Source organism: Notamacropus eugenii, chromosome 1, assembly GCF_028372415.1.
Source record: "Notamacropus eugenii isolate mMacEug1 chromosome 1, mMacEug1.pri_v2, whole genome shotgun sequence".
Classification (NCBI taxonomy): domain Eukaryota; kingdom Metazoa; phylum Chordata; class Mammalia; order Diprotodontia; family Macropodidae; genus Notamacropus; species Notamacropus eugenii.
Window position 1 is genome coordinate 56,329,541 of NC_092872.1, and position 26,249 is coordinate 56,355,789.

The 26,249-nt window shown below is 46.4% G+C and overlaps 2 protein-coding genes across 7 annotated transcripts in view; one reads left to right on the top strand and one right to left on the bottom strand.

Moving 5' to 3' along the window:
- Nucleotides 1-2,536, top strand: part of ELOB (elongin B) — a 3,183-nt gene extending 647 nt beyond the window's left edge. The window contains exons 3-4 of the mRNA XM_072602549.1: nt 889-994; nt 2,346-2,536. Of these exons, the coding sequence (XP_072458650.1) occupies nt 889-994; nt 2,346-2,458 (219 nt within the window). The 3' untranslated portion in view covers nt 2,459-2,536. The remainder of the gene's footprint in view (nt 1-888; nt 995-2,345) is intronic.
- Nucleotides 2,537-5,130: 2,594 nt separating this feature from the next.
- On the bottom strand, nt 5,131-23,591 carry SRRM2 (serine/arginine repetitive matrix 2). Of its 6 annotated transcripts, none has more exons than XM_072602525.1 (15): nt 23,353-23,545; nt 19,197-19,467; nt 18,310-18,417; nt 17,790-17,954; nt 17,507-17,584; nt 16,932-16,994; nt 16,817-16,849; nt 16,563-16,613; nt 16,251-16,343; nt 15,337-15,553; nt 7,996-14,957; nt 6,784-7,074; nt 6,399-6,512; nt 6,110-6,220; nt 5,131-5,736 (listed from the first exon to the last, which is right to left on the bottom strand). In XM_072602525.1, the coding sequence occupies exons 2-15, from the start codon at nt 19,436-19,438 to the stop codon at nt 5,727-5,729; spliced, it is 8,538 nt and encodes a 2,845-aa protein (XP_072458626.1). In that variant the 5' UTR covers nt 19,439-19,467; nt 23,353-23,545; the 3' UTR covers nt 5,131-5,726. The 6 variants fall into 6 exon arrangements, with proteins under 6 accessions (XP_072458626.1, XP_072458632.1, XP_072458645.1 ...); XM_072602531.1 differs by having other exon boundaries at nt 23,345-23,520; XM_072602544.1 differs by lacking the exon at nt 19,197-19,467 and having other exon boundaries at nt 23,345-23,591.
- Between the last annotated feature and the right edge of the window lie 2,658 nt (nt 23,592-26,249).

Genomic DNA, 26,249 nt, shown 5'->3' on the forward strand with positions numbered 1-26,249 from the left:
CCTTATCCCCCCTCTGCCCACGCGTGACTCGTCGTGGAGGAACTAGGCTCCAATCGCACCTCGCACAAGCAAGTATTACTTTTGTGGCCTCACTTCTTTGGGACTCAGTTTCCTAATCTGTAAAAGGGGAGTCTGCAGGTTTGACTAGATGGTCTCCAAGGTCCGGCATCAATTCAGCAGCCGAACTTCCCTCTTGGGGTTGAACCTTATCACTCTCATTGAGCAAAGGGTCATTCATATCTCCAGCGTCAGAACCAAGATCTCCACTTTTTTCCTCGGAGAGAAGGCAGAGGGAGTATTTCAATTAAGTAATTTTCTTACATCCCATACCCCTGCTACAAGCCCTGACATTCCTTCCCCGGGTAAAGGTTACACTGGGTAACTTCCAGGAGCCAGCTGTCTTTGTATTGAAAAGTTTTCTTCCCTTTCCTGCCATGGGGAGAAACGACCTGGGTCCTTCCTCCCCCAACTTAGAGCTAGCTGTGTCTGCCCAATGTTTCTACATACCCTGTGGTCATCTGCTTATTGAGCATCACTGCTGAGTGGCATCATCTGATTAAGAGGCTACGGTAATTTAGAGACTTCCAGACTTGGAATAATTAGACCTGAATTAGATCTCATCGATGCTACTTAAGACCCTAGGCAAGTCAACCTCTGTGAGCTTCACTTTCCTGACCTATAAAATGAGGATAATTATAGTACCATATCTGATGAAGATCAAATGAGATCATGCAGGCAAAGTGCTGTCAACCGTTGTCATCATAGCCTTGTACGGCATTCTCTCTTCCAGCCTTCTGCCTCCAGGAGGACTGTGTGGTCTTTGCCAGCAGTCCTATCCCTGTCCCTGATCTCCTTAGGATCTCCCCACTATCACCTTTCTTTCTCCAGGACGACCAGCTGCTGGATGACAGTAAGACCTTGGGCGAGTGTGGCTTCACAAGTCAGACAGCCAGGCCTCAAGCACCAGCCACTGTGGGGCTGGCCTTTCGAGCTGGTAAGGAAAAAAAAATGGGAGGGTGATCGAGTACGATTGGGATGAATATAAAGTTTTAGCTGGAAATTAGGATGTGAATTGGCACTTTTGTAACATTGAGACTTTGTATATCTGAAATACGCATGAGGCTGTATCTTTCATTGTATGTTGCACTGCCACGAAATTATAAACAGTATTTTTCTTGGACATGTTGATTAAAATTGCACTAGTGGGTCTGTAGACTTCCCCCCCTGTAGTTCAACTTCATACTTCTATGTCGTAAGGGATGGATTCCCCATCTTCACTGGCTAATGTTTTAGAGTTTTTACTATGCGACTCAAGAATCAGTCAGGAAACTGCAGAAAAAACAAGTTTTACGTTGTTCTTCCTGCGGGGAGAAGGCAGTACAATTGTTCCTGGCCTCAAAATGCAGTGATGTGGTAAGAGATTAAGAAGAACTGCTTATGTTAATAACATCTCCCATTTGAGGTTAACAAAGTACTTTTCTTACAACTGAGGTCGTGTGCCTAAGGTTGCAATAACGTAGTTTGGGGATGATATGAGATATAGAGCTACTAGTCTACATGGGTTCTATGAAGAGTTCAGAATGCAGGTACCCAATCTATCCACTAACAAAGTTCATTTAAACAGTTATCAGTCTAGGAGCATTGAACAAGACTCCCTGCGCTGTGCTGGACTCAGGGTGGATGCCAGAGATTTGACAGTCCAGTGAGACAGATAAAACTTTTTAAAGTAAAATAGTAACTAATGTAAAGAAATTCCCCCATTAAAATCCTACTGTGATACCTCCTTGTGGTTCAGAGATAACTTTGAATTCTTGTAAACTGTGCCAGCAGAGCTCTGACAAATTAAAACAAACTGCAGAATTTGGAAGTTGGAAACTTGTATGAGGATTATCCCAGGAAGAGGTTTATCACTAAATTTGACAGTCATGAATTTGTTGGTTACAGCAATTATAGATTATCTGCACTGATGTAGGGGATACCCAAAATAATAAAATCACATCCTAGAAATAGATCTCTATTTATTTTGGCACAGACAGCAAGTAATATGTAGGCATTCAGAGGGAAAGGAACGAAAGGAATAACTAGGGAAAGTTTAATGAAAGTGAGATTTGAAACTAGCTGTGGTTTAAAGAGTCCAAATGAGCCTTGCTAAAGCAGAGGTTGCCTATCGGTAAAAAGCCAGAAAGATGGGATGTTGAGCAAAAGACTTAACCCTAAGGCTCTAGGAACTTGGAGGTAATAAAGAAGGCAGAATCCTACAACCAAGAGATCTAGCTTTGAACCGCTTTCAGCCAGTCTGGACTGGAAGCCAAACAAAGGTCATGGTTTTCTCTCCCACTCCACAGATGATGTGTTTGAAACATTGCGCATTGAGTCCTTCTCCAGCCCTCCAGAACTGCCAGATGTCATGAAGCCTCAAGACTCTGGAAGTGGCACCAATGAGCAAGCTGTGCAGTGAGGGCCTAAGGGCTCAAGGCCCCACCCCCTATAGTGACCTAATACAATAAAAAATTTTGGTGTTAGGCTGTTGCCTCCATCTTCCTGTGGTTTCTGTTCTTAAACTCTTCTTTGAGCCTCTTTTCCTCCCTAATATTCCTTTATCTTTACCGAATACTGGATTTCTTCTCATTTTTGCCCCCAAACCACCCCCCCATTCTGTATCCCAAAACAAGGTGTACGTCTGAGTTTTTTTTTGCTAGCATAAGCTTTTCCCTTCTAATAATCAAACGTACCTGTCTCCTAGTCCAAGATTTCAAATATATCCCAAGTTGTGCCCTCAGCCCTTGTCACTGAAGTGTATTCTGGGCAAATGCATGCTGTTACCATGGCTGTACTGAAGTAGATTTGAGGAGCCTTGGCAGGGGATGGATATCAGATTCTAACATATTATTCTCTGACTCCATAACTGAAAGTTCAGTTGGGGAAATTGCACTGTCAACTGCCTGGGAGGCCTTGGTCATCTAGCTACGATCTAAATTGATAAAAGATGTGAAGGGGTCCCTGTGGTTTGCCTACTAACTTGGAAAATCTTATTTAATTTCAGTCAGGTTCTTTGGCTGATCTTAAGTTGAATGCCTCTGACCTAAAGGATCAATATAAAATGAATAGGCTATGTATACATACTCTGCTTCCTTCACTCATGCTGGTTCTAGGTAAAATGAATTGAGTCCAAAGTGGTGCAATGAGCTGAGCAGAGTGAATAACATAGGGGAAAAGGTAGTTCCAAAGCATTGAGCAGGGATGGACAGATGGAATATATCTTATTTGAGCTTATTTAGAATCAAGATTTTAAAGTCCTAGTTACTCAGTTCACGAGGAGCAATGATCCCAAAGTGAAGAACACAAACCCTTACAAGGATATGTATAGTATAACAACCCCCAAGGGAGTTAAGATCAGAGGGTAGGAAAACTGGCCTATTTATGGGGCTCATCTCCAACACATCTTCCTTTCTGCCCAGTATAATCACTCTCTGCTCCCCTCTCCAAATCTCCTTCAGCAGGAATCCTATGGAGAGTAGGCTGTGATAGTACAAGACCCTCCCACACACCCTTATTTTGGGTGGGACAGTGAGAGCAAGAGCAGTCATGGATGAATTATAATCTGTACTACAGAACTCTCAATACCTTTCCCCCAAAACTCACCCCTTTTCTGTATTATTTCCATTTATGTCAAGGGCAGAACCATCTTTCCAATCACATTCATTTTCAACTTCATTATCTTGAGATGTCTGAATCTACACATACCCCAACTGCAAAACCCTACTTCTTTGTCCACAATGTTACTAGCAACTCCTTTGCTACATTTATGTGATGATCACATTTTTCCTGGATTATTCTAATGGTCTCCTAATCAGTGTTACCTAGTCTTTCCCAATTCCAACCCTTCACATGCCAACAATTATTCTAAAACAGGCATTACTATGTCCCCCATTCATAGGAAAAAACTCACCAAAATATCCAAACATGAATAGGAAATCAACTACTTCTGCTTAGTTTTGCGTTATATATTATCTACTGAGAAACATGACTTTCTAAAATGCTGTTTTATACACTTAGGGATTTTAAAATTCTTACATTTACCTTGCAGTTTTAACTTAACAAAAAAATTCAATTGCTTGTCTAGCTTTGTCTACTCTAACCCCATGATTTTTTAAGAATGATGCATATTAAATCATATTACCAAAAATATTAATATTTTAGTTTTTCTATCATTAAAGAAAATTTATGTAATTCTTAGCATGTCTTTAATTTCTTGGTTTGTACTAATACATTAGCACAGTATACTTAATGTATGTGTATATATATATTTTTATATATACACACACATATACACACATACATACACACACTGAGAGGTACATATGTAAATTGTTCACTGAAGAGACACATAATCAAAACTGACTGCTGCTCCAAAGTAGCTCTGAAAATGGTAGTAGAAAAAGCATGGGATGAATCAAATAAACCACAGCACTGACACAGTGATAGAGTTGTTTATATAACCTTTCAGCTCATGTGAATGTTTCACATCCACCTCAGGGTTTTTGTGCTATTTCCCCTCAGACTTTCAGTGACCAATTAACAAAGTAGCTTAAATCATTTAACTGACTATTAAGAAGTCCTTATATTTAAACCACAACCCACCTCCCTCTAATCTTTTGTGCTATGGTCCTAGAGTTTTAGTTCTACCTTCCTACAACAGCAGTTTTAATTCTTCCATATGACAGTCACACAAAGTCATTTAATAAAGCACTGACAATATAAAATTGCATCCTGTCATCCAAAGTGGCCTGCTATCACCTTGTTTGTGGTTTACAAGAACTGCCTCCTGGTAGAGGAAACCAGGGAAGGAAAAGAGAAGCAAAGAAAAGGGAAATCACCAAGAGCTATGACCAAAAGACTTGTAATTTCTTTCCGTCCAGCAGGGGGGGGAACAAACTACCTAGAGCACTTCAGACCAGTACTTCCCAGAAAAAAATGCAACACCCTCTATGGTAGGGATACATTAGACAGTATGGAAGGGCTAGAGATTTTGGCTTCTCTTCCCCATCATCCTACCCTGCTGAACAAACCAGATACCCAGTCCTTTCACCTTCACTTTATACAGCAAATAAATGGACCCTCACACCCAGCTCCTGCATTTCTCATTTTTATTCGACAGAAAAAGTCGCTCTCGCTGTACAGATTAAAAAAAACCAAAATGCCTTTAAGAAACGTGAAGAAAAGTTGGGGGGAGGGGCCCATGGCCAATCTGGATGGGGGGGCGGCACATGGCGCTAACCAACTCATTCCAATCTAACCCTGCCCCCCCCCAGGAGCTTGCCTGTAGTCCCCTCCACCCAAGTTCCAAACCATCAGCCCCTGGTAAGCTCAGGAGTCTGAGAGGGGTAAGAGGGCAGCAGCTCCCTCCTGTCATTGTGAACTCAAGGTTGGGGAACCCCAAAACTGTACCTTTCCCTACTCATACCCTCCCACCCCAAACCCCCCAAAACACGTGAACCAGGAAAAAACTCACAGAGATCAACATTTCACAGGAACAAAGGAAAAAAAAAACAAAAATTAAAGGGGGGAGGGGAAGAAAGGGGACCTCCCCCCAAGACGCTGCCAGAGTTCAAAGGAGAGGGAGGCAGATGGGGGTCCCCATCCCCTGCGGCTCTGTTAGGGAGATAAGAGGGATGCTCCCTGTGGCTCCAGGACTTGGGGTAGGATGTGATTTCCCCAAAAAGGAACTACGGAGACCTGTAAGAGAAATGAGAAATACTGAGTTCAAATCCCACCTTCCATTCATATTCATTACCAAAACATCAGAGGAGAAGGTAAGAAAGGAGTGTTCTGGATATATACTAGAAACAGAGAATAAAGATATTCACTGAGGCTTAAAAACAGAGACAACTAGGTACAACAAAAAGAGCCCTGGGCTGGGTCAGTCAAGAGTCAAAACACCTGGAACTCTAGACCCAAATCTACCACTAAGCTCTGACCCTTAAGCAAATTCTTTCCCCATCCGGAATCTCTCTTCATCTACAAAATGAGAAAGTCAGACTAGGGTTTCTTCCAACTATGACAATCTATAATTCAAGAGAACCCTTCCCCATTCTCCTTTTGTGCATACCTGGAGGAGCGATGACGGACTGGTCGAGGGCTGGGTGTCTCTCTCCTACGCTTGTGGCCTGGGGAGCGGCTATCCCCACGTGGGCCCCGTCGGGATCCCCGCTCACTGCTACTGTAATACAAAACAGGATACATATAAGGTATACTTGGCACCACTGGTCCATATGTTAAATATAAGAATATGTGGACCACTGGTCCATATATCCCAAACCTGGAGATATGGGGAAGGGGAATAGTGGAGTCCAATGGCACACTCTTGGGAGGCAGTAAAAAAAAACACAAATTCCTACCTATGCTGGTCCCGCGGAGAGGGCTGTGGTGAAGGGCGGCGGCGCTCAGCAGGTGAGTAGCTAAGGGAACGGGAATCCCTAAGGGAATCTATGGGCTTCCTGGGGCTTCGGGATCTAAGGGGGAATACAGGAGTCATCCAAGGCCCCCTTCCTAACACTTCCCTATCCTCTATCTAATCACCTATTTCACAATAACCAGATACTAGTTCTGGAATCTGGTTTCCCAAGTCCTTCAGATAGTGTATTAATGACATTTATTAAAAAAAGACTTGGAATCCAGGCAGCCTGACTCCAATGTTCCCTCTCATCCATACCCCCAACAGAGATTAAGTGGGGATCTGACATCCTAGGATAGGTTGGGCCTGAAAACCTAAGCAATACTCACCTCCTCTCCCCAGGGGACGGCTTCTTAGGACTTGCAGGTTTGGGCAAGGCCTGGGGTCCAGGCTTGGCAGGGGAAGGAGAAGAGGAGGAAGAAGAGGAAGATGAAGAAGAGGAGGAGGAGGAAGAGGATGAAGAAGAGGAGGAAGAGGAGGAAGAGGAAGAGGAGGAAGATGAAGAAGATGAAGAGCTGGAGCTGGAGCTACTAGAGCGCCGTTTCCGCTTGGCTGGGGTAGGCTCCAGGGGGCGCCCCTCTCGGACAGCCTCCTTGGGGGCTGGGGAGGGGCTGGGGACCCTGTGAGAAAAAGATTTATTTTTGTCAGATGGAGAAGTGCCCCAACCCCAACCCTACTTTATTTGGCCTAGAGGAATGGCAGTGGAGGGGTAACTGAATGGACTTCAGTCTCCCCAAGCATTTATTCTCTAAAGAATAGTGAGCTGGTATCCTCCAACCTCTGCTAACCTAAGCACCAAGCTGGAGCACCACAGCATAACAGAGAAAAGGTTAAACCTCAAGATTTCCCTGACAGAGGAATCCAAGGAGCTGGCCCAGGTGTGGAAGGCTGGGTTATCTCCTTCCTTGGAAAGAGGGAAGCCCCTGTGTGTATGGGCTGGGGGAGGGGCTGGCCTGCCTAGAGGCAGGGAGAGGGATAGGATGACCTCTGAAGATCCTTCCAGCCCAGGGAGTTCCTCTTGAGGTCTAACTGCCATCCCTCCTGCTGCAAATTTAAGTCCATTTCCTCTAGTTCTGTCCTCTGTAGAGATGGAAAACTATCATTACCCTCGAGAGAGTAAACCTTTGGAGACTTTGTGTACCCCCCACCACCCCACCTTCAGGATTAAGTTTCCCCCATCTCCACAGAGCCAAGACCCTCCTCCCTTACATAGCTTACCCTCCCCTCTTAAGATAATAGATTCAGAGCTGGAAAGGACCTTAAAATGTCATCTACTCCAACTTCATTTTAAAAGACAGAACAGGCCTAGATAAATTGCTTTGACTAGGATCACATAGGTAATTAAATAGAGCCCCCAAATTTGAACCCAAGCTAACTACATCCAGCACTCTCCAAAACTTTTTGCCCTCCCCAACATTATTTCCAGACTTTCAATTTAACCACTCATTAAGTGTATGACATGTTGATATGTGAAAAAAAAAAAAAAGAAACTTTTAGTAAGTACCCCTCCCCTTCCTCCCTAAAGCCCAACTTTTCCTTACCTTTTCAGTGCCACCTCAGGTTGACATGGGAGGCTAGAGGCCTCTGAGTCGCTGGAGCTAGATCCAGAGGATGAGGATGACGACGAGGAGGATGAGGAGGAAGAGGAGCTGGATGAAGATGAGGATGAAGAAGAGCTCCTCCGCTCCTTGGCAGGCTGCAAGCTGGCCAGTGGGGAGGAAGGCAGCTGGGAGCCAGCTGCAGAAATTGCTTCTGCACCATCAGAGCAGGGTCCCCCAGGAGGAGGACCAGAGAGGGTGCCATTATGATCACCAGCAGGAGGCATGGCCTTTGCCACCGTAGCAGGGGGTTGGGGCTGAGACCCTCCTAGTGGATGGGTCTGGGTAGACAAGGAATGGAGTTGGTCTGAAACAACAGGTGGTAGGGGAGACCTAGCCCGATCCTGAGGTGGAGGGAGAACAGACTGAGAAGGAGCTAGGGCCATTCGAGAGGTAAGGGGGGGTGGGGGAGGAGAGCCAGTACGCTCAGAAGCCATTCTAGATTGGCTTGGGGCAGAGGGTGGGGTTCTAGAGCCTGGGATTCCAGGTGGGGTTCTAGAACGGGCTCGCTCAAGATGGGGTGGTGAGGTTCTGCCACTAACTCGGTCATAGGCAGAGAGAGCCATCCTTGAAGGGGTAAGGTTTGCCCCTGACAATGCCGGTGGCATTCTAGAGCCAGCAAGGCTCGCAGGTGCCAGACCTGGCGGTGTTCTAGAGCTTGCAAGGTTCACAGGTGCTGGAGCATGAGCAGTCCGAGGACCCACGAGGCCTGCAGATGCTGGGGCTTGTGGTGTTCTGGAAGCTGCATAGTTTGCAGCAGTTGGTGGAGTACCTGAGCCCGCAAGACTCAAGGCTGCTAGAGCAGCAGGGGTTCTAGCTCCAGCCAGGTTCACAGCTGCTGTAGCGGCAGGTGTTCTGGGATCAGCAAGGTTCACAGCAGAGGGTGCCACTGGTGTTCTGGGACTGGCTAGATTCATGGCTGCTGCAGCTGCAGGCGTTCTAGATTCAGCTAAGTTCACAGCTGGTGGCATAGCTGATGTTCTAGCTCCGGCAAGGGTCATGGCTGCTGCTGAAGCAGCAGGTATTCTACTAGCAAGGTTTGCAGCAGGAGCCGTTCTAAGACTCATGAGGGGGACTGGGGCTGGAACTTGAGCCATTCTGGCAGCCAGGCTTGCAGCTGACATAGAGGGAGGTGGTCGAGCTGTGCCAAGGCTAATGGCTGTCAAGGCAAGGGCAATTCTAGATTGAGCATGGTTTTCTGCCACAGAGGGGGTTCTAGGGTGATCAGGAATTCTAGGACCAGGTCCATCAAGCATAGAGGCACCAGCTTGTTGCAGAACAGATAATGGTGTTCTAGAGCTCCCCAAGGCCCCAGAAATGCCAGAGCATTCAAGCATTCCAGGGGGAGTCCTACAGCGGTCTAGAGGAGTTGGTGAGATGCTAGGGCGACTGAAGCAGCTCATTCTTGAGCTGTTAAGAGCCACAGGAGGAGTCCTGGAGCCAGAATGATTCCGGGTTGCTGGCGGAGTGGCAGAACGAGAACGATCAGAGGAACTTCCAGATGCAGAACGCCGCCGAATGGCTGGAGGAGACCGAGTTAGAGAACGTTTGCCACGAGCCCCTCGTGGAGTACGGGATCTAGAACGCCGGCGGATAGCTGGTGGTGAACGAGTTCGAGAACGTTTGCGGGTTAACAAAGGTGTCCGGGACCTGGAGCGGCGTCGAATAACTGGAGGTGTTCGAGATCGAGAACGACGCCGAGTGACTGGGGAAGTTCGTGAACGGGATCTCCTTCGAGTCACTGGAGAAGTGCGTGAACGAGACCTTCTACGAGTCACAGGGGATGTTCTAGACCTTGATCTTCTGCGAGTGATTGGTGAGGTTCTGCTTCTCGACCGCCTTCTAGTCACAGGAGGAGTTCTAGATCGGGATCGCCTACGAGTCACTGGTGGAGTTCTAGACCGCGACCGCCTGCGATTTGCTGGTGTTCTGGATCTTGACCGGCGGCGAGTTACTGGTGGTGTTCTGGAACGGGACCTTCTACGATTAACTGGTGATGCTCTAGACCTAGATCTTCGCCGAGTAACTGGGGATGTCCTGGACCTTGACCTCCTACGACTAACTGGTGAGGTTCGAGATCTTGACCTCCTCCGAGTGACTGGAGGTGTCCTTGACCTAGACCGCCGATGAGTAGCTGGAGAAGCTCGAGACCGAGAGCGATTCCAAGGAGCTGGTGATGTTCGAGAACGAGAGCGCTTACGGCTAGTCGGGGGTGTTCGAGAACGTCCCCGTCGACGCCGAGATGATGTCCTAGAACTCTCCTGTCGAGTGGGTGACCGAGAGTGATAACCAGAGCCTCCTCGTCGTCGACGGGTAAGACGAGACCTTGAACGACTCCGCTGCCTCCTCCTTGAAGTTGACTGAGAGGAACCAGATCTGTCTCGACGACGAGTTGTTCTAGTCTTCTCCCGCCTTGAACGGGAACGGGAACGCTGGAGTCCCCGAGGCTTTGGTGATGGAGAACGGCCTCTTCTTGAAGTTGTCTTAGCCCTTGGGGAGGAACCTGACCGTCGACGACGTGAGGACCTTGATTTTTCAGCTGGTTCTGGGGATGAAACTGATGGGCTTCTGTGACGTCTTGGAGGGGTCCTAGAGCGGGCTGCAGGAGAAGACGAAGCAGATCGACTTCGACGAGAAAGTCTGGCCTTCCTAGTCAGCTCAGGTGATGACCGGGAACTACGACGCCGAGGTGGTGTACGAGATTTTGCCTTAGGCTCTGGAGAAGACCTAGAGCTTCTACGAGGAGTTCTGGATTTTGGCTGGTGTTCTGGAGAAGACTCAGAACTGCTGCTCCCAGCAGGAGAAGGTCCTCTCCCTTTACTGGCTGGGGATGAACCTGATCGGCTTCGCCTAAGAAGAGTCCGAGGTGCAGCAGCTTTGGGTTCAGGAGAGGACTCTGAGCCACTCTGGTCCCTGGGTGAAGTTCTTGGCTTATCATTGACTTCTGGAGAGGAAACAGATCTACTGCGTCGAGGAACTAGTCGAGGTTTGCTGTCAGCTTCTGGAGATGATCCAGAGCGACTCCTTTGCCTAAGTGGAGTTTGAGTTGTACCTTTGGGTTCTGGAGATGACTCGGATTCACTTCTTTCCTGGGGGGGTGTTCTGGGTTTCACATCAAGTTCTGGAGAAGAACCAGAGCTTTGTCTAAGTGGGGTCCTAGGAACCCCCTTGTGCTCTATTGAAGATTCTGACCCACTTCTTTCCCTTTGGGGTGTCAGACACTTGTTATTCAGGTCTGGGGATGATCCAGAGTGACTCCCTTTTCTGGTTGGTGTATCAAGCATCTTTGATTCTGGGGAGGAATCTGATCCACTCCTTCCCCTTGAAGGTGTTCTAGGTATCTCTTTGATTCCTGGTGAAGAACCACAATGGCTCTGTCTTGAGGGACTCCCAGACCCATCTTTCAGTCCTGGAGAAGACCCAGACCTGCTCCTCCTTGATGGGGTTCTAGGTATATCTTTGAGTTCTGGAGAAGAACCAGACCCACTTCTTCCTCTTAAGGGTGTATCTGGTGCACCATCAAAACCACAAGGTGACTGAGTAATGCTCTGAATTGAAAAAATTCTGGATTTCTCTACTTCAGGAGATGACTCAGAACTGCTGTGTCTAGGTGTTCTAGACTGCTCATTTATGGCAAGACATGGTCCTGATCCAAGCTGACTTAGGGAAGCAACCGCTAAATCCTCATTGATTTCAGGGGATAAAGCGGGTTTAATTTCTGTAATGATGTTTGTTCTGAGTTCTGAAGGAGATCCAGAACTGTGCTGTTTAAATGCAGTACTATGTAATTCTTTGTGTTCTGGAGACTGTGACACTACAGTCCAGGTCTGGGTCACTGCTGGAATGTCTGCTACATCTAAAGAAGTCTGTGGCAGAATCTGTCCAAGAGGCATAGCAACACTTTCTTTTATTTCTTGAGATGCCTCAGAGATGCTTCCAGCTATATCTTTAAGTTCAGGAGATAAATGAGGCAAGCTTTCATTTAATTGTATTTCATATTTCTCTACCACTTCCACAGATACCTCAACGTGATGTGGCCTAGGTAGTACAGTATCTCTCTCTTTGATTTCTGGAGATGACTCTGAAACATTTCTTTCCCTTGGAGGGCTCCTGGTTATGTCTTTGTGTACTGGTGAGGATTCAGGGCTACCTTGAACTGAAAGAGGTCTAGATTTATCCCTTGGTCCTGGAGATGTGTCAGAGAGAGTCTGCTTAGGGGGTGAACTAGCCTTCTCTTTTGGTTCTGGAGAAGATCCAGAGCTACTTAGTCTTGGAGGAGATTTAGAGTCCATTCTGGGACATGGTGAAAATTCAGACCTAAAACTGCTCTGCTGTGGAGGTGGTGTTACAGATTTCAACTTAGGACTTGAAGATCCTGCTCTTTGTCTTGATAAAGTTATGGATGCCACTTCAGGACTGGGAGATGAAGACCTAGATCTACTGCCCCTAGGGGGTGTCTGGGATTTCCTTTTCAAAGATGGAGAAAATTCAGAGCAGCTAGGTTTTAACAATGTTCTAGCTATCTCTTCAGGACTTGGTGAAGATGAATCTGATTCATGACCTGGTGGAGTAGGAGATTTTGCTTTTGGTTGTGGAGAGCTAGAGCCTGATCGACTCCTCCTTGTTGGTGTTCTAGGTTTCACTTTGGGACAAGGGGAGTGAGATCCAGAATGAATCAGACTTGGTGAAGTTTTTGATTTACTCTGTGGGCACGGTGAACTTGATCGAGAATGGCTTTGCCTTGGTGGAGTTTTAGATTTTGCTTTGGGACATGGTGAAGTGGACCCTGAGTGACTTTCTCTTGGTGGTGTTTTAGATTTTACTTTGGTATCAGGTGAAGAGGACCGAGAATGGCTCTGTCTTGGGGGTGTTCTAGACTTCACCTTGGGGCAGGGAGATCTTGATTTGCTTTGCCTTAGTGGTGTTCTAGAAGTCACTCTACTAGGGCTTGGAGAAGAAGATGCAGAATGGCTACGCCTTGGTGGAGTTCTAGATTTCACACTGGGACGCGGGGAAGATCCAGACCTACTACACCTTGGAGATGTCCTTGATTTAACCTTCAGGTGGGGTGAAGAACCAGAACGACTACGCCTTGATGGAGTTCTAGATTTTACCTCAGGTCCAGGAAAAGAACCAGAGCGGCTACGTCTTGGAGTTCTTGATTCCCCTTTGGCACGAGGCGAAGATCCAGATCTGCTTCGCCTTGGGGGCGTTCTAGATCTTGCATTTGTCACAGGGCTTGATCCAGAATTCTGTTTGGGTGGTGTTCCAGATTTTCCTTTGGGGAGCGGAGAAGAACCTGATCGGCTTCGTCTTGTTGGTGTTCTAGATTTCCTCTTTGGACATGGAGAAGACCCAGAACGACTTCGCCGTGGTGGAGTTCTAGATTTCTGCTTTGGGGGTGAGGATCCAGATCGACTCCGCCGTGATGGGGTCCTCGATTTAACTTGAGGACGTGGAGAAGAACCAGACCTACTTCGCCTAGGAGGAGTTCTAGACTTTGCTTTAGGGCGGGGAGATGATCCTGACCGACTGCGTCTGGGTGGTGTCCTAGATTTAAGTTTAGGACGTGGAGAAGATCCAGAGCGGCTCCGCCTCAAGGACAGGTGAGATTTTGCTTTGGGCCTGGGTGAAGAGAGAGAACGGCTACGCCTCAAGGAAACACGGGACTTTTTCATTTCTGGACTTGAGTTAGATCTGCTCCTTCTCTGGGATGTTCTTGATTTGTTTTTCCGTTCTGAAGAAGAGCCAGACCGGCCCCGTCTCTGTGGTGTCCTAGAATGAGATCTTCCACGTCGGACTGGGGTTCTCGTACGAGATCTCCCTCGTCTGGCTGGGGTTCTGGAACGAGATCTCCCTCGTCTCGTTGGGGTCCTGGAACGGGATCTACCACGCCTCGCAGGGGTCCTAGAACGGGACCTGCCACCTCGTCTAGCTGGAGTCCTGGAACGAGACCTTCCACCTCGTCTAGCTGGTGTTCTGGAACGGGACCTGCCACCCCGCCTGGCTGGCGACCTGGTGCGAGATCTCCTTCTTACTGGTGATCTGGTACGAGACCTTCGTCTAGCAGGTGTTCTGGAACGAGACCTACCACGACGGGCTGGAGTTCTAGACCGAGACCTACGTCTGGCAGGTGTCCTGGAGCGAGACCTCCGTCTGGCAGGTGTCCTAGAGCGAGATCTACCCCTCCGAGCTGGTGTTCTAGACCGAGATCTTCCCCGGGTAGCAGGGGATCTAGAGCGTGACCTGCCTCGCCTTGCTGCTGACCTAGATCTTCCTCGCCTCTGAGCATTTCTGCTTCTAGACCAGCCAGGCCGTTGAGGAGACCTGGAGCGGCCACGCCTCTGGGGACTTCTAGATCGCCCCCATCGCTGTGGAGACCTTGACCTACGCCATTGTGGGGTCCTGGATCGAGAACGGCCCCTCTTGTTAGGGGTCCGGGACCTTGATCGTCCCCTTCGAGTAGTGGCAGGGCTGCGAGACCTACCCACCCTACGTGTGGGGGTGTGAGATCTTGATTTGTCCCGCTTTGCACGTCCCCGTGAACGGCTGCTCTTGGTTGTTGGGGAAGGAGAAAGCTCCCGGCGAGTGGCAGGAGCTGGTGCAGGTTTGGGGGGACTTTCAGGTGAGGAACTGCCATGTCTGGGAGCTTTGGCTGGTTGAGGAGATGCTGGGCAGCTTTCTGAGGAAGAGGACCGGGTAGGTTTCTCAGGAGACTTAGGGGGTGAATGACCCCGGGATGGGGAGGGTTCTGCTGAGGGCTTCACTGGCTCCTGACTCTGGGGAGTTGTTGCAGGGGGTTCCAGGGAACTGCGATTTCGCTCAGCAAGGAGCGGGGTAGGGGCAGGTCGATCTAGGCCTGTGTTGCTCCTCTCCGGGGAGGGGCTAGTTCGGGTTGCAGATTTCTGGGATTAGAAGAAAAAGTAGGGATGGGAACGCATAAACACCAAAATTTCAGAACATGCTTTCTGAAGAAACCATTTTTTCCCTACTGTCCTAAGTGCCCCTAACTAGTCACTTCTCTTGTTATAACCTTACACTTGTATAGAATACCAAAGAAATAAAGCATAAAAAATTGCATACTGTCAAAGTATTGTTTTCATTCAACCTTACTTCATTAGCCATTACCTCCCAATTCTATCAAATCCTGATCCCCCGAATAATTTTCATCCCATATGCCCAATGCAAACTACAAGAATTCAAAGCCTCTCATTTCTTGCAATTTTTCTAATATTCATTTTCTAAATCCTAGAACTTCAATGATAATTCCATTTAGGGACTCACCTCCCTCTTATCTTTTTCTTTATCCTTATCTTTCTCCTCATGAGGACTGCTGGACCGTTGGGTAGGAGGAGGCAGCTCAGGGCTGTGGGTCCGTTCTGTGCTGATAGCTGCAGATTCCCTGGGTGGAGCATCTCCCTCTCCATGACGACGTGTAGCAGGAGAGGAGCTGCGATGAGTCAAGGTGGTTGTACGAGGTTTAGCCGCAGCACTTCTAGACCTATGTAGTGAATTTAGGGAAGGGGAGAAAATGTAGAATCAGCTAGTGGGAGAAGAGAAGGCCCCCTCCCCATCTCATCTCCCTCTTCATCTACCCATACTTCTTCAACCATATTACCTATTTTCTCAAGTTTTCTCCTAATCTTTTCATTTTTCTAACCGGAAGATTCAAACTATATTCAAACTGGAAATCAACTCTTCCCTGGCTTTTACTAACTCCCTTGTTTCCCAATACAATCCCTCCCTTGGACTCTTTATTTAACCCACCCAGACCATGCCCACCACCTGGGGATGGCTTCCCCATGCCCTCCACCCATTCCACTCCCTACCCCCCAACTCATTTCATAACTCACCTCAGAGCCCACCTCCTCCAGGAAGCCTTCCCTGTTTAAGCAGGCCAGGGTAAGGATTCCTTCCTCCCCCAAGGAACTGCTGACAAACCACCACCCTCCCTAGCCTGGCAGTCCATATACATCAGAACAAAACAAAAAAAATAACAAAATAAAAACAACAAAAAGAGAAGGGGATATGTATATGTCTGTCCATCCTGTCGCTTTAGCCTGTCAGCTCCTAGAGGGCAGGGACCGTGTCTTCGGAATGCTCTGTGCAGCGCCTAGCACACCGTGGGCGCTCAATAAATATTAAATTAATTAACCCATTAGACCCATTCCCTCCCTTCCTCATGGAACACCCCTTACCGACTGCGGGAGGTGTCAGAGGATGAGGCAGAGTCAGCTGAGGTTGAACGATGACCCCGGCGGCTCTTTGGAGCAGGTGATGCACTTCGAGACCTGAAAGAGAAGGGGATATGAGCAGGGCCAAAAAATGCTGATATTTCCTACATGTGGTACCTTGGCTCTGGACCTCTCAAATTAGTTGTTCTCCTTCCACCAACACCACTACCCACAAGTCAGGTGTTCTTATATTTTTTTCCTAAAGCACAAGCATTCAGATAATCCTAACTACAGTTTCCCCAAACAACTCTTTCTCTCTAATCATAATCAACTCACCGTTTCCGTTTTTTGTCCTTAGATTTGCGTTTGCTCTTTGGAGTAGGTGATCTGAGAATACAAACAAGGAAATTAAAAAGAAAGGAAAAAAAAAATACTAGACACATAGAAACCAGAAACAGTTTACTGACAGTTTGGAGAAGCAAAGGAGCTAAAGGGCTCCACTGAAAGACACCTGAAGATTATAAAGAGAGGGAGGGAGAGAGAGAGAGAATAAAGCCCAGTTACCCCTACAAGAAAAGGCGAGCTCTCACCTATGCTTCCGTTTCTTGGATTCAGACTCTGACCTGTAAGCAGAAACATAAAAATTAATATGTTTCCCAAGGTTTTTCATGGCCCCCAATTATGTTAAATGCCCAGAACTAATACCTGTGTTTCTTCTTCTTTGAACTCTTTTTCCTCTCCCTTCGAGGAGAGCTACTCTCTGACCTGCTAAAGATGTATTCAGAAGCAAAGTCACTGGTGGGTCACACCTTCAAAATATTTTGCCATGATTCACCCTCCCCATTCACACTGTCCCCCAAAAGACACCTTTTCATGATCTCTGGTCTACGTGTACTTTTTAATTCTCAAAGAGACAGAAAGAAACCCATAAATACTTCATAAATACTAAATACTGAACAAATGCAAACAGGTCCCTAATATTCTGCCTATCAACTCTCGCTGAAAAAAGCTCTAGACTTTGATTTCCTCCATTCATAAACAAAAACACTCCTACTCAGTCCCAATGTTATGGGAGAAATCCAAATGCTTTGTTTTCTAGTTCAGCCTATAAAAACTAAACCTGACACCACTAAATATCTCTTCCCTAGAGTTTAGGATCACTGATAACCACACCCAATTACACAGCACAAGAACAAGCTATCACTGAAAATCCCTAAAACATCACCTTTCTCAACATAACTGAAAATCCCTAAAACATCACCTTTCTCAACATAACTTACCGGCCTCTGTCTTTCTTCTTTTTCTTCTTCTTTTGTTTTGGGGTGGGAGATCGTGAGCTACTAGACTCGCGAACAAGACTAGAAAATAGAAGAATACAAAATTGTTAACAAGGACAGTTGCTTAGGACACCTGTATCCCAGGAGAAAAATAGGTTCCTAGAATAAAAGCAAGGATTTTAGAAAGAATAATCTCAAGCAAAAGCAGGACAGAATACCTGGGCTTAGCAAAAAAAGAGAAAGAGAGAAATGGCGCCTAACATGAACATCTGTATCCTCTCAATACCTGTAAGGTTTAGGAGGTTCTGGAACTGGTTGCTTGGCCTCTCGAGCCCGACGCTGAGGGTCAAAGGAGCTACCATCAACATAGGAGTCGCTGATACCAAAGGCAGCACGGAGCCGCTCATTCTTTTTCTCATTTAACTCTGCCAGCTGGTGAGTCTCAGTTACTCTGCAGAGAAAGAAAACCAAGGTCAAAGGTTGGACTGAAGCAAAGCTGGGACTGGGAGCCTGGGGAGATTGGGAACAAAGGGCAAAGAAAGAGAAAACACCACAATGTACTTAAAGGGGATCTAGAAAAAAGACACAGTAATAGACTAAAGAAAAAGAGAAAGAACAAGGCAGTCTTACAATACATGCAAAGGGTAATACCACAAACAGGAGCTTAGTAGGTACAGGAAGCAGGACCAGTAGGAGACTCTGGAAGGATAGAGTGGAGTACAAGAGAAGCCAAGTTTGGCGATAGATACGAAGATAGGCACAAGTGTAATGGCTAAAAAAGACCACAAGAGGGACAAAACACTCACACAGGCCTCTGCCCTGGGGTTTCCTCTTTGCCCCCAGGGTTCACATCTTTTTCCAGCAACATGAGTCGGAAGGTCGCCACTTTCTCTTGTATCTGTTGTTCCTCGTACCTGTGGCACAAACTCACCTGATTAGAGGTTGACAAGCCATCCCCCCCTTGGTCCTATAGAATATTCCCTGTCTTCCAACAGGGTCTGAGTTCCCCTCACACCCTTTCCTCTCCACACACACAAACCTTTCACTCTCTCTGCCACCCAAAGGATCCTGTTCCCCAATCTTTCATCTAACTATACTCTCCAAGTTTTTCAGTCTATAAGTGCCCCCCCACCTACATGTTGCCTACATTTTCCATTTACCACCCAGTTCCAAATTCTATCTATTCTGTCCCTCTCTTCCCTTTACACTCCTGTCCTATCAGTGTTCCATTTAACCCTAGTTCCTTTTCACTGTTCCTAAATCTCTCCTGGCTTTGTAGTTATCCCTAAGATTTGTTCCAATTCCTATCCCAACCCTAGCCACCTTCCTACACTATTTTACCTAAAGCAACACCTGCCTACTACCCTTTACTCATTATATTTTGTCCCTTAATGCTCTTTGTCCCCCACAAACAATTCCTAATAATTTAAAAACTCAGTTCCCCATTCTATTATCTTCCTTCTGTTCCCAATACTCCATAATACCACAACTCTTTCATCATCTCCCCAACATTCCCAACTTGTCACTTAACTCTTCCCTATCCTTGCTCTTTTCCACTTATTTTCCCAACTCCTCGACATCCTTTTCAACCAATCTTAAGCCTCCTGCATTCTATTCTACTTAAATCTCACTCCCAGCTCCCTCCTGCTCTTCAATCAGTCAGCCTTTAGCTCTCCCCCAGCCCTCCCCTCACCCCTGCTCTTCCATCATCTCTTCCAGCTCGAGGCATCGCAGCTCGACGCGCCGCTTGCGCTCGTGGTCCAGGATGTCAGGGTTAGGCCGCTTCACCAGGGCAGCCTCCAGGCGCCGCAGTTCTTCCTCGCCCTTGTAGTCAGGCCGCTCGCCCCTCCGACCCCGCACCAGGGACAGGTTGCGCTGGACGTAGCCGTTGGTGCCGCTGCCCCGGGGCGTCGGCAGCCCGATCCCGTTGTACATGGCCCCGTGCCCAGGGGGCACCACCGCTCCTGAAGGCGAGCGGTAGACAGGGTCAGGCTCCTGACCCCACACTAATCACCACCCACACAAAGTCCCTGTTTCTCTTTCATCAATATTGTTTCTTTCTCTACAATATCCATATGAGAACCTCACCACCTCCAAAGCTTCAATACTTCCTTTGCTCTCATTAGCCTTTTTTTCCAGAACAGCCGTTCCTTTGCCCTTCTTGCCCTATCTCTATTTCCCTAAACTTCCATCCTACTGAGATAGCCTCCCCCAACCCATCATTCTCCTATATTCTCAATGGACCTGATCCCTTCCAGACTGCGCGTTTCTGTCTCATTCCTTCACAACCAACAGTCTCATATTCTTCTAATCTTATCAGTCCTTGTAGCAGCCTCTGGTCTCAGTACCCACAACCAACACTAACTCCAAACCTTTGGCAGCTGACTGTGGCCTCCAGAAGAGGGCACCACATACACAAGGCATAAATTTCAGAAGCACAAAACCTTCCCACCCCCCAAGTCACCAAGGGCCCTTTCAAAACTGTAAGCTAAGGCCTGAAAAGGGATTCACAACAGCACAAACTTATCTTGTAAGAGGCTCAAGGTTCTAGAAAATCTAGTACACTAAACCACGACTGGGATAAACTGAAATGCTCAGTGTAGTCCCCAACAAGAAATAAAAGCCAATACTCATAGTAAATATAGCACTGAAATAGGTACTGCTCTTTCAGGCAATATCACCCCTCTCATCACCCACCATTTTCACATTCCAAACCTTATATTGCCTCCCAGTATAATATCACATTCCTAAACCAAATACTTGCAATTTCTTACTCAATTTTCTATTTAACTTTCTTCACATGGAATCCTACCTGACTTAGAAAAACGAATTCCCCCTAAAAAATTTTCCCCAAAAATACCAATGACCTTAATTTCTCTTCTACCTTTTTTGCATTCCTGTCTCATCCCTTCTTAATCAGAAAGTCCTTTTTCTATACAATCATTCCCAAAATATCCCCAGTTTTTCTTATCCTTCACTTCCAAGAGTATTTTAATCCTATAATCACCTACACAAATCACTGTCCCCTACCTCTTACTCCCCCTCAAACTTCTGACCTATCATACTGTTCTTTCCCTGGCATGACCTTCCTCCTACCACATTTCCCTGTCACATGCCCCCTACCTTAAATTGTTTTCCTGTATACCCTGTTCCTTTCTCCCACCTTTCCAAAATGTCCTAAAGAAAGAAAAGATCAAAGAAAAGAAATCCTAAGTAGAAAACTAAGGTATAGTCCCAAGTAAGAGGAAAAAGTGAGAAGACTGGGGTAGAAGGGAACTAAATAAGCAGAACTATAGATAATATATACTAGAATAGCAGCCTGGGAAAAGCTGGAAAGAGGTAAAGGATAGTATGTATGAAAGAGATTCCAAAGAGGAAGGACTTTGTCCAAGAAGTCTACTTGCTCTGAAAAAAGAGGCAAGACAAGGGCCTGGGTTTTTTCTAGCCCCCATAGGCCTTAAGGAAAAGGATAAAAAAGTAAAAGCCCCCATAGACCTTAAAGAAAAGGACAAAAAAAAAAAGTAAAAAAAGTAAAAGAGGATGATAAAACCAGAGCAAAGAAAAAAGAAGGGTCAAGCAAGGGGAGAAGCAGGCCAAGTGAAAACAGGAGAAAAAGAACAGGAAAACTTTAAGTGAGAGGTTTTTCCAGTAGTCCAGAATCCCACCCTATCATCTTCTCATGTTCTCCTAACTCCTCAAAATCCCAAATCGTTGTTTTCCCCTTTTACTCTCATTTCCACTTCTCTCCCAATGTCCTGGAGTTCTGTTCTCTAAATGTTCAACCTATTCACTCACCCACACTTCCATACCATTTCACCCAAACTCCCTTCCGTTCCCCTAGAGAGGGAAAACCAAGTGACTTCGTTTGAAAAAATAGTGGAAGAGAATCAATGGGAAAGAGAAAATTGTAAAAGGAAGCCCTTGAGGAGGGAAGCATCCAAAATAGTGCTCAAAAAAGGGTGGGAGGGTGTTAAGAAAAGACTACAGGGTTAGGGGCAGTAGGAGTGTGGGGGGAGAAGAGACATACAGAGAACATTATTATGAATCTAAAGGCTTTAGGAACTGTAGAGGACCTTTATGAAAAAAGGTAGGAAGGAGTCACTGTAGGGAATCTCTCAAGGGAGCCACAGAAAAAAAAAAATTAGAAGCCAGTAATAAAAGGTAACAATAAAGGACTAAGAGAAAGAGATCTATAAGTAAAGGACTAACATGTAGAGGATCTGGGGAAAAATATGAATTAGCTTTAGAGTTACAAAAAACCTATTAAAGTTGGGAAAAATATCTTTTTTTCTAACTGATCAAAACAGAAATATGGAGCTATAAAATGGCACCAGATTATAATGGAGAGTAATAACTCAGGAAAATAATTGTGCATGTAATGAAAGGGAATCTACAACGAATCATGTTAGAAAATCCACCAGTAGTAAAACAAGGTAACAATCAAGAACTAAGAGCAAAGGATCTACAAGTAAAGACTAACAGGAGAAAAAGAAGAGGCTACCAAAATACATGAAGAGGATCTGGGATAACTCAGGAAATTAACTGTGCATGTAATGAAAGCAATCAACAACGAATCACGTTAGAGATGAACCTCAGAGTTCATCTAATTCACCAGCTCATTTTAGAGGGGGGGAAAATTGAGACGGAAAGAGAAGTGACTCCCCCAAGGTCACACAGCCAATCACAAGAACCCAGGTTTCCCGACTCCCCACTCAGTGGTCTCTCTCTTGTCATGGCTATTCTCAGGGAGATATTGATTGTGAGTGCCTTGAGGGCAGGGACTCTCTTACCTCCTTTTCTACCCTCATAGTTTAGCACACTGCCTGGCACACAGTAACTGATTTATAACAAAAAAGAAAAAAAAAAAGACAAAAATGTTGTAATGTTACTTCACACTAACTATACTGAATACATGTTTTTGACTGCCTCCTTTTTGGCATTTACAGCGTTTAAGGCAGATTTTCCAGTTCAAATGTTTAAAAAAGCTTTGGAGTACCCTGTACAAAAAGCTACTAACACACGGTTTTGGCCATTATATGGGGAAAGTGAAGAAATCCTCTAAGATGGCAGATGAAGAGATAAAATATATTTGGAAAATAATAGGCAATAGAATCAGATAAGACCAGGGACCAATTACAAACATAAGGGGTTGAAAAGGGGGCAGAAAACAGCAGACAGAGAGGAAGTGGATAGAAAAAACGAGTTAAGAGGCACTCTGGGAAAGGGAAGACGACATGCGAGTAGGTGGAGTGGGAGGGGGTCAAGGGCCTAAGGGGAGGCCGAAGGGGTTACGATCCCTAGTGGGTGAAGGAGCCGAGTATAGTAAAAATGAGCGGGGAGGGGAGAGTCGGAGTTGGCCTACTACAGAGTACCCTGCTCCCCCACCGGAAGATGCAGGGGAACAGGAATTTTTTTCTTTTGGAAGGGAAGGGTTTGGCCACAGGTCGAGGTACAGGCATACAGTTCTCCACAACTGGCACGTGGAACGGGAAGGGGGGGGTTAGTTACAGAAGCGCGCACCCTTCCCTCGAGTCTCAGTCACCCCCCCCATGTCCCCTCCCCCGCGCGCGCGAGACCGCGTTCGGTTGGCGACGCGCGCCGCAGCCGAGGGGGAGGGGGTGGGGGGGAAGAGGAGTACGCGCGCCGGGGTCGGCTACGAGAAAAGGGGGAAGTGAAAAGGAGATAGAAGGGTATAGAGAAAGAGTAAGGAAGGAATAAGCGCGAGCGCGAGACAGCGAGCGCGCGTGCGCGCGTGCGGCCTGGTCGGTTCTCCGCGCGCCTGGCCTCGCGCCGGGGCCACCGCGCGGCCGCCCCTCCCCCCACCGCCCGGCTCTCTCTCACCCGCTCACCCGCCGCCGACGACTCCTCCTCCGCCTCCGCCCGCCGGGTCGGGAAGGAGGGGGGGGAATTCTTCCGCGACTGCTTTGCGGGGTCCTGGGTCCTCCGGGGCCTGGAGTCGCTGCCTCGCCTTGCCTCCTCTTCTGCCTTGCCACAGCCGCCACCGCCTCCTCGCTTCCTCGGGGGCCGCAGCGGGCTCCGACTGCGCCACTCGCACCCCGCCTGGGCCGCGCTGCACGTCAGCACGACTAACAGAGGACGTCAGCACGCACGCACGTCGCAGGGATCGCCGGGAAGCGTAGTGTCGGAGGCCCTCTTCTCACGCTCTTTACATTGGTTTTCCGCGCAGTCGCAAGCCTCCAGTCTTTTTTCTTTATTTACCCCACACACTCCCCACCCCTGCAAACTTTCATATCGCGATGCCTCGAGGGAAATGTAGTCCCGTGAGCATGTACGTCTGCTTAATACCACCAGGAACCCACTGCGACTCCCGTCGTGCACTACGGGTTGGGAGGTGCGGGCAGCGGAAATGTATTCTGGAGGCTGGCCACTGGGGGGAAAGGGAGTATTGTATTAACGCCACATCAATAGGATGCCCATAAGGCATTGAGAAGGCCTAAACCACAGTTCCTCCGTCCCCAGGGGAATTCTGGGAGTCGTAGTTTCAGAGGGGAGAGAAAACTTGTGTGTTAGCATCACCCCAGGAGCAGGGGGATGGGGGGATGGGCTTGCCATTTTGTCTGTCGCCATCTTGAGAGACGATGACCTGAGTCTCATCGACCCTTACCTATAATTCATTTGTTTATGGGAATGGTCTACAAACATATCCAGGATGTACTTGATGAAAATAATGTAGAATATGCACGCTTAAAACGTGATTTTCTACAACAATCCACGTTATTAGGGAAGTGTCCCATTGTCCCATAGAGCTTAGATAATCACAGCCCCCAGAAGCTCACCCCCAATAGTTATCTGTATGTCATTCGGGCAGCCTAGTGCAGTACGTAAAATTCTCACTTACTGGTTGTGTGACCTTGAGACAGTCACTTGTAGTCTGAACCTCATTTCCTAATATCTAAAAGGAGAGTGAAAATACCTTCAGGCTTTCACCAAAGTCCTATTTTTCACCATATCAAACATCCCCCTGGGTTCTCCAAGGCACAAAGAGCACAGTCAAACATGTCCCAATAAGCTATCAAAGCTTTGGGGTAAGGATAGGTGAGTGTTGTTTGCAGGCCAGCCTAGCTGCCTTCACCAATACCTATCACCTGCAAGTTGATGAACTTTTTGGCCACAATAACTCTGGAAATCCATCTCTTGAATTTATGAGAGATTATGATCTTCAATAGAATGACCATCCACAGGAAATTTAAAATCCTTGATATTCTTCCATCAACAAGCATTAAATACCTACTACATGTACCAAAGGGCGGTTGAGAGAAATCCTAGTGATATGGAAATGTGAGTTGTCATCATACAGAAGAAAAACATCATGGAAGTGCGACAGCTACAAAAGGGTCCATTTTTAAAGATACCTCAAAGAGACCAGGGATGGTATCATTACAGGAAAATACAATCAAGAAATATCAGCAGTTATTCAACAGATATTTATTAGGGGCCTACTATGTGCAAAGTACAACCCTAGGTGCTGAAAATACAAGGACAAAAAATTACTTTCCCATCCCTATAAAACATGAGATTGATCTATACATATTTAGAGAGTGTCCTTAAGTTTTTAAAAAATAGAAGGAAACAAAGAAGCTCTCTTGAACAATTTTATATCATAGATTTCATCTTCACAGTCACAAAATTGACTGAAAGGTGCTGAGAATTCAAGATCTCTCTCTGTCTACTGTTGATCCCAAAAAGCATAGATTTGATTTTCTTGTAAAGAGTGCCCCCTGCACATGTTAAGATCATATGATTCCTTGACAAATACCATCTCTAAGTATTAACATCAGGTCATAAAACAATGATATTTGTTCATCAAAATGTGTTTTCTACTTTTAGTAAAGAAATTCTGTACAGAGTCTAGAAGAGGTATTCTGTATAGAAGGTGAACTTCTCCAGATGCTCCTGTATAGAGATAAAATTATGCTGGAGTAGATGATGTTTGAGTTGACCTTTAAGTTAAAGAAGTGGAAAAAAAGTATTCCAAGTAGGGGAACAAAAGTGTTATAGAGAAGGGGAGAAAGAATATCCAGTTTGAAGTGAAGTAAGATTATAGAGAACTGATAGGATCTGAGTTGGAAGGGAACTTAGAAGCATTTTAATCTTATCCTCCTTTCCGATTTTGCAGATGAGGAAACTAAGACCTAAAGAGATAAAGTGACTTGTCTGAGGCCACAAAGCTATTAAATGGCAAAGCCATGTTTCAAACTCAGGTTTCCTAATTTCAAATCCAACAGCAAATCTATCCGCCATAGCCTCACATGCTATAAAACTGAAAAGGTGGTGTCACCAGATTGTAGAAGACCTTGAATGACAGGCAAATGAGTTTGAACCTTGATCATAATTAAGAGAAAGAAATTCATTTTCGTGGTGTTCTTATGTTTACAATTCACTTTCCTCATGAAAAATTCTGCGAGGTGGTTGATACATGTATGATTGGTGCCCATTTTATAGATAAGGAAACTGAGGCTCAGAGGCCTAAGTAAGTTAAAAAATTCACACAGCTGGTAAGTAGTAAGAGCTTAATATGAATCTAAGTCTTCTTACAGTCACTTTTCTGGATTATGGGATTCCAGGAATTGTGCCTTAAATTTATCTCTGTAGCCACCCTGTACTTATTACAGTACCCTCTGCATTATAGAGTTTAATAAATGTTTGTTGAACTGTAAGTTCAATTGGGATTGAGAAAGTCTTCAGGGATGTATTCTAATCATAAACTTAAAAATACCTTGCCAAA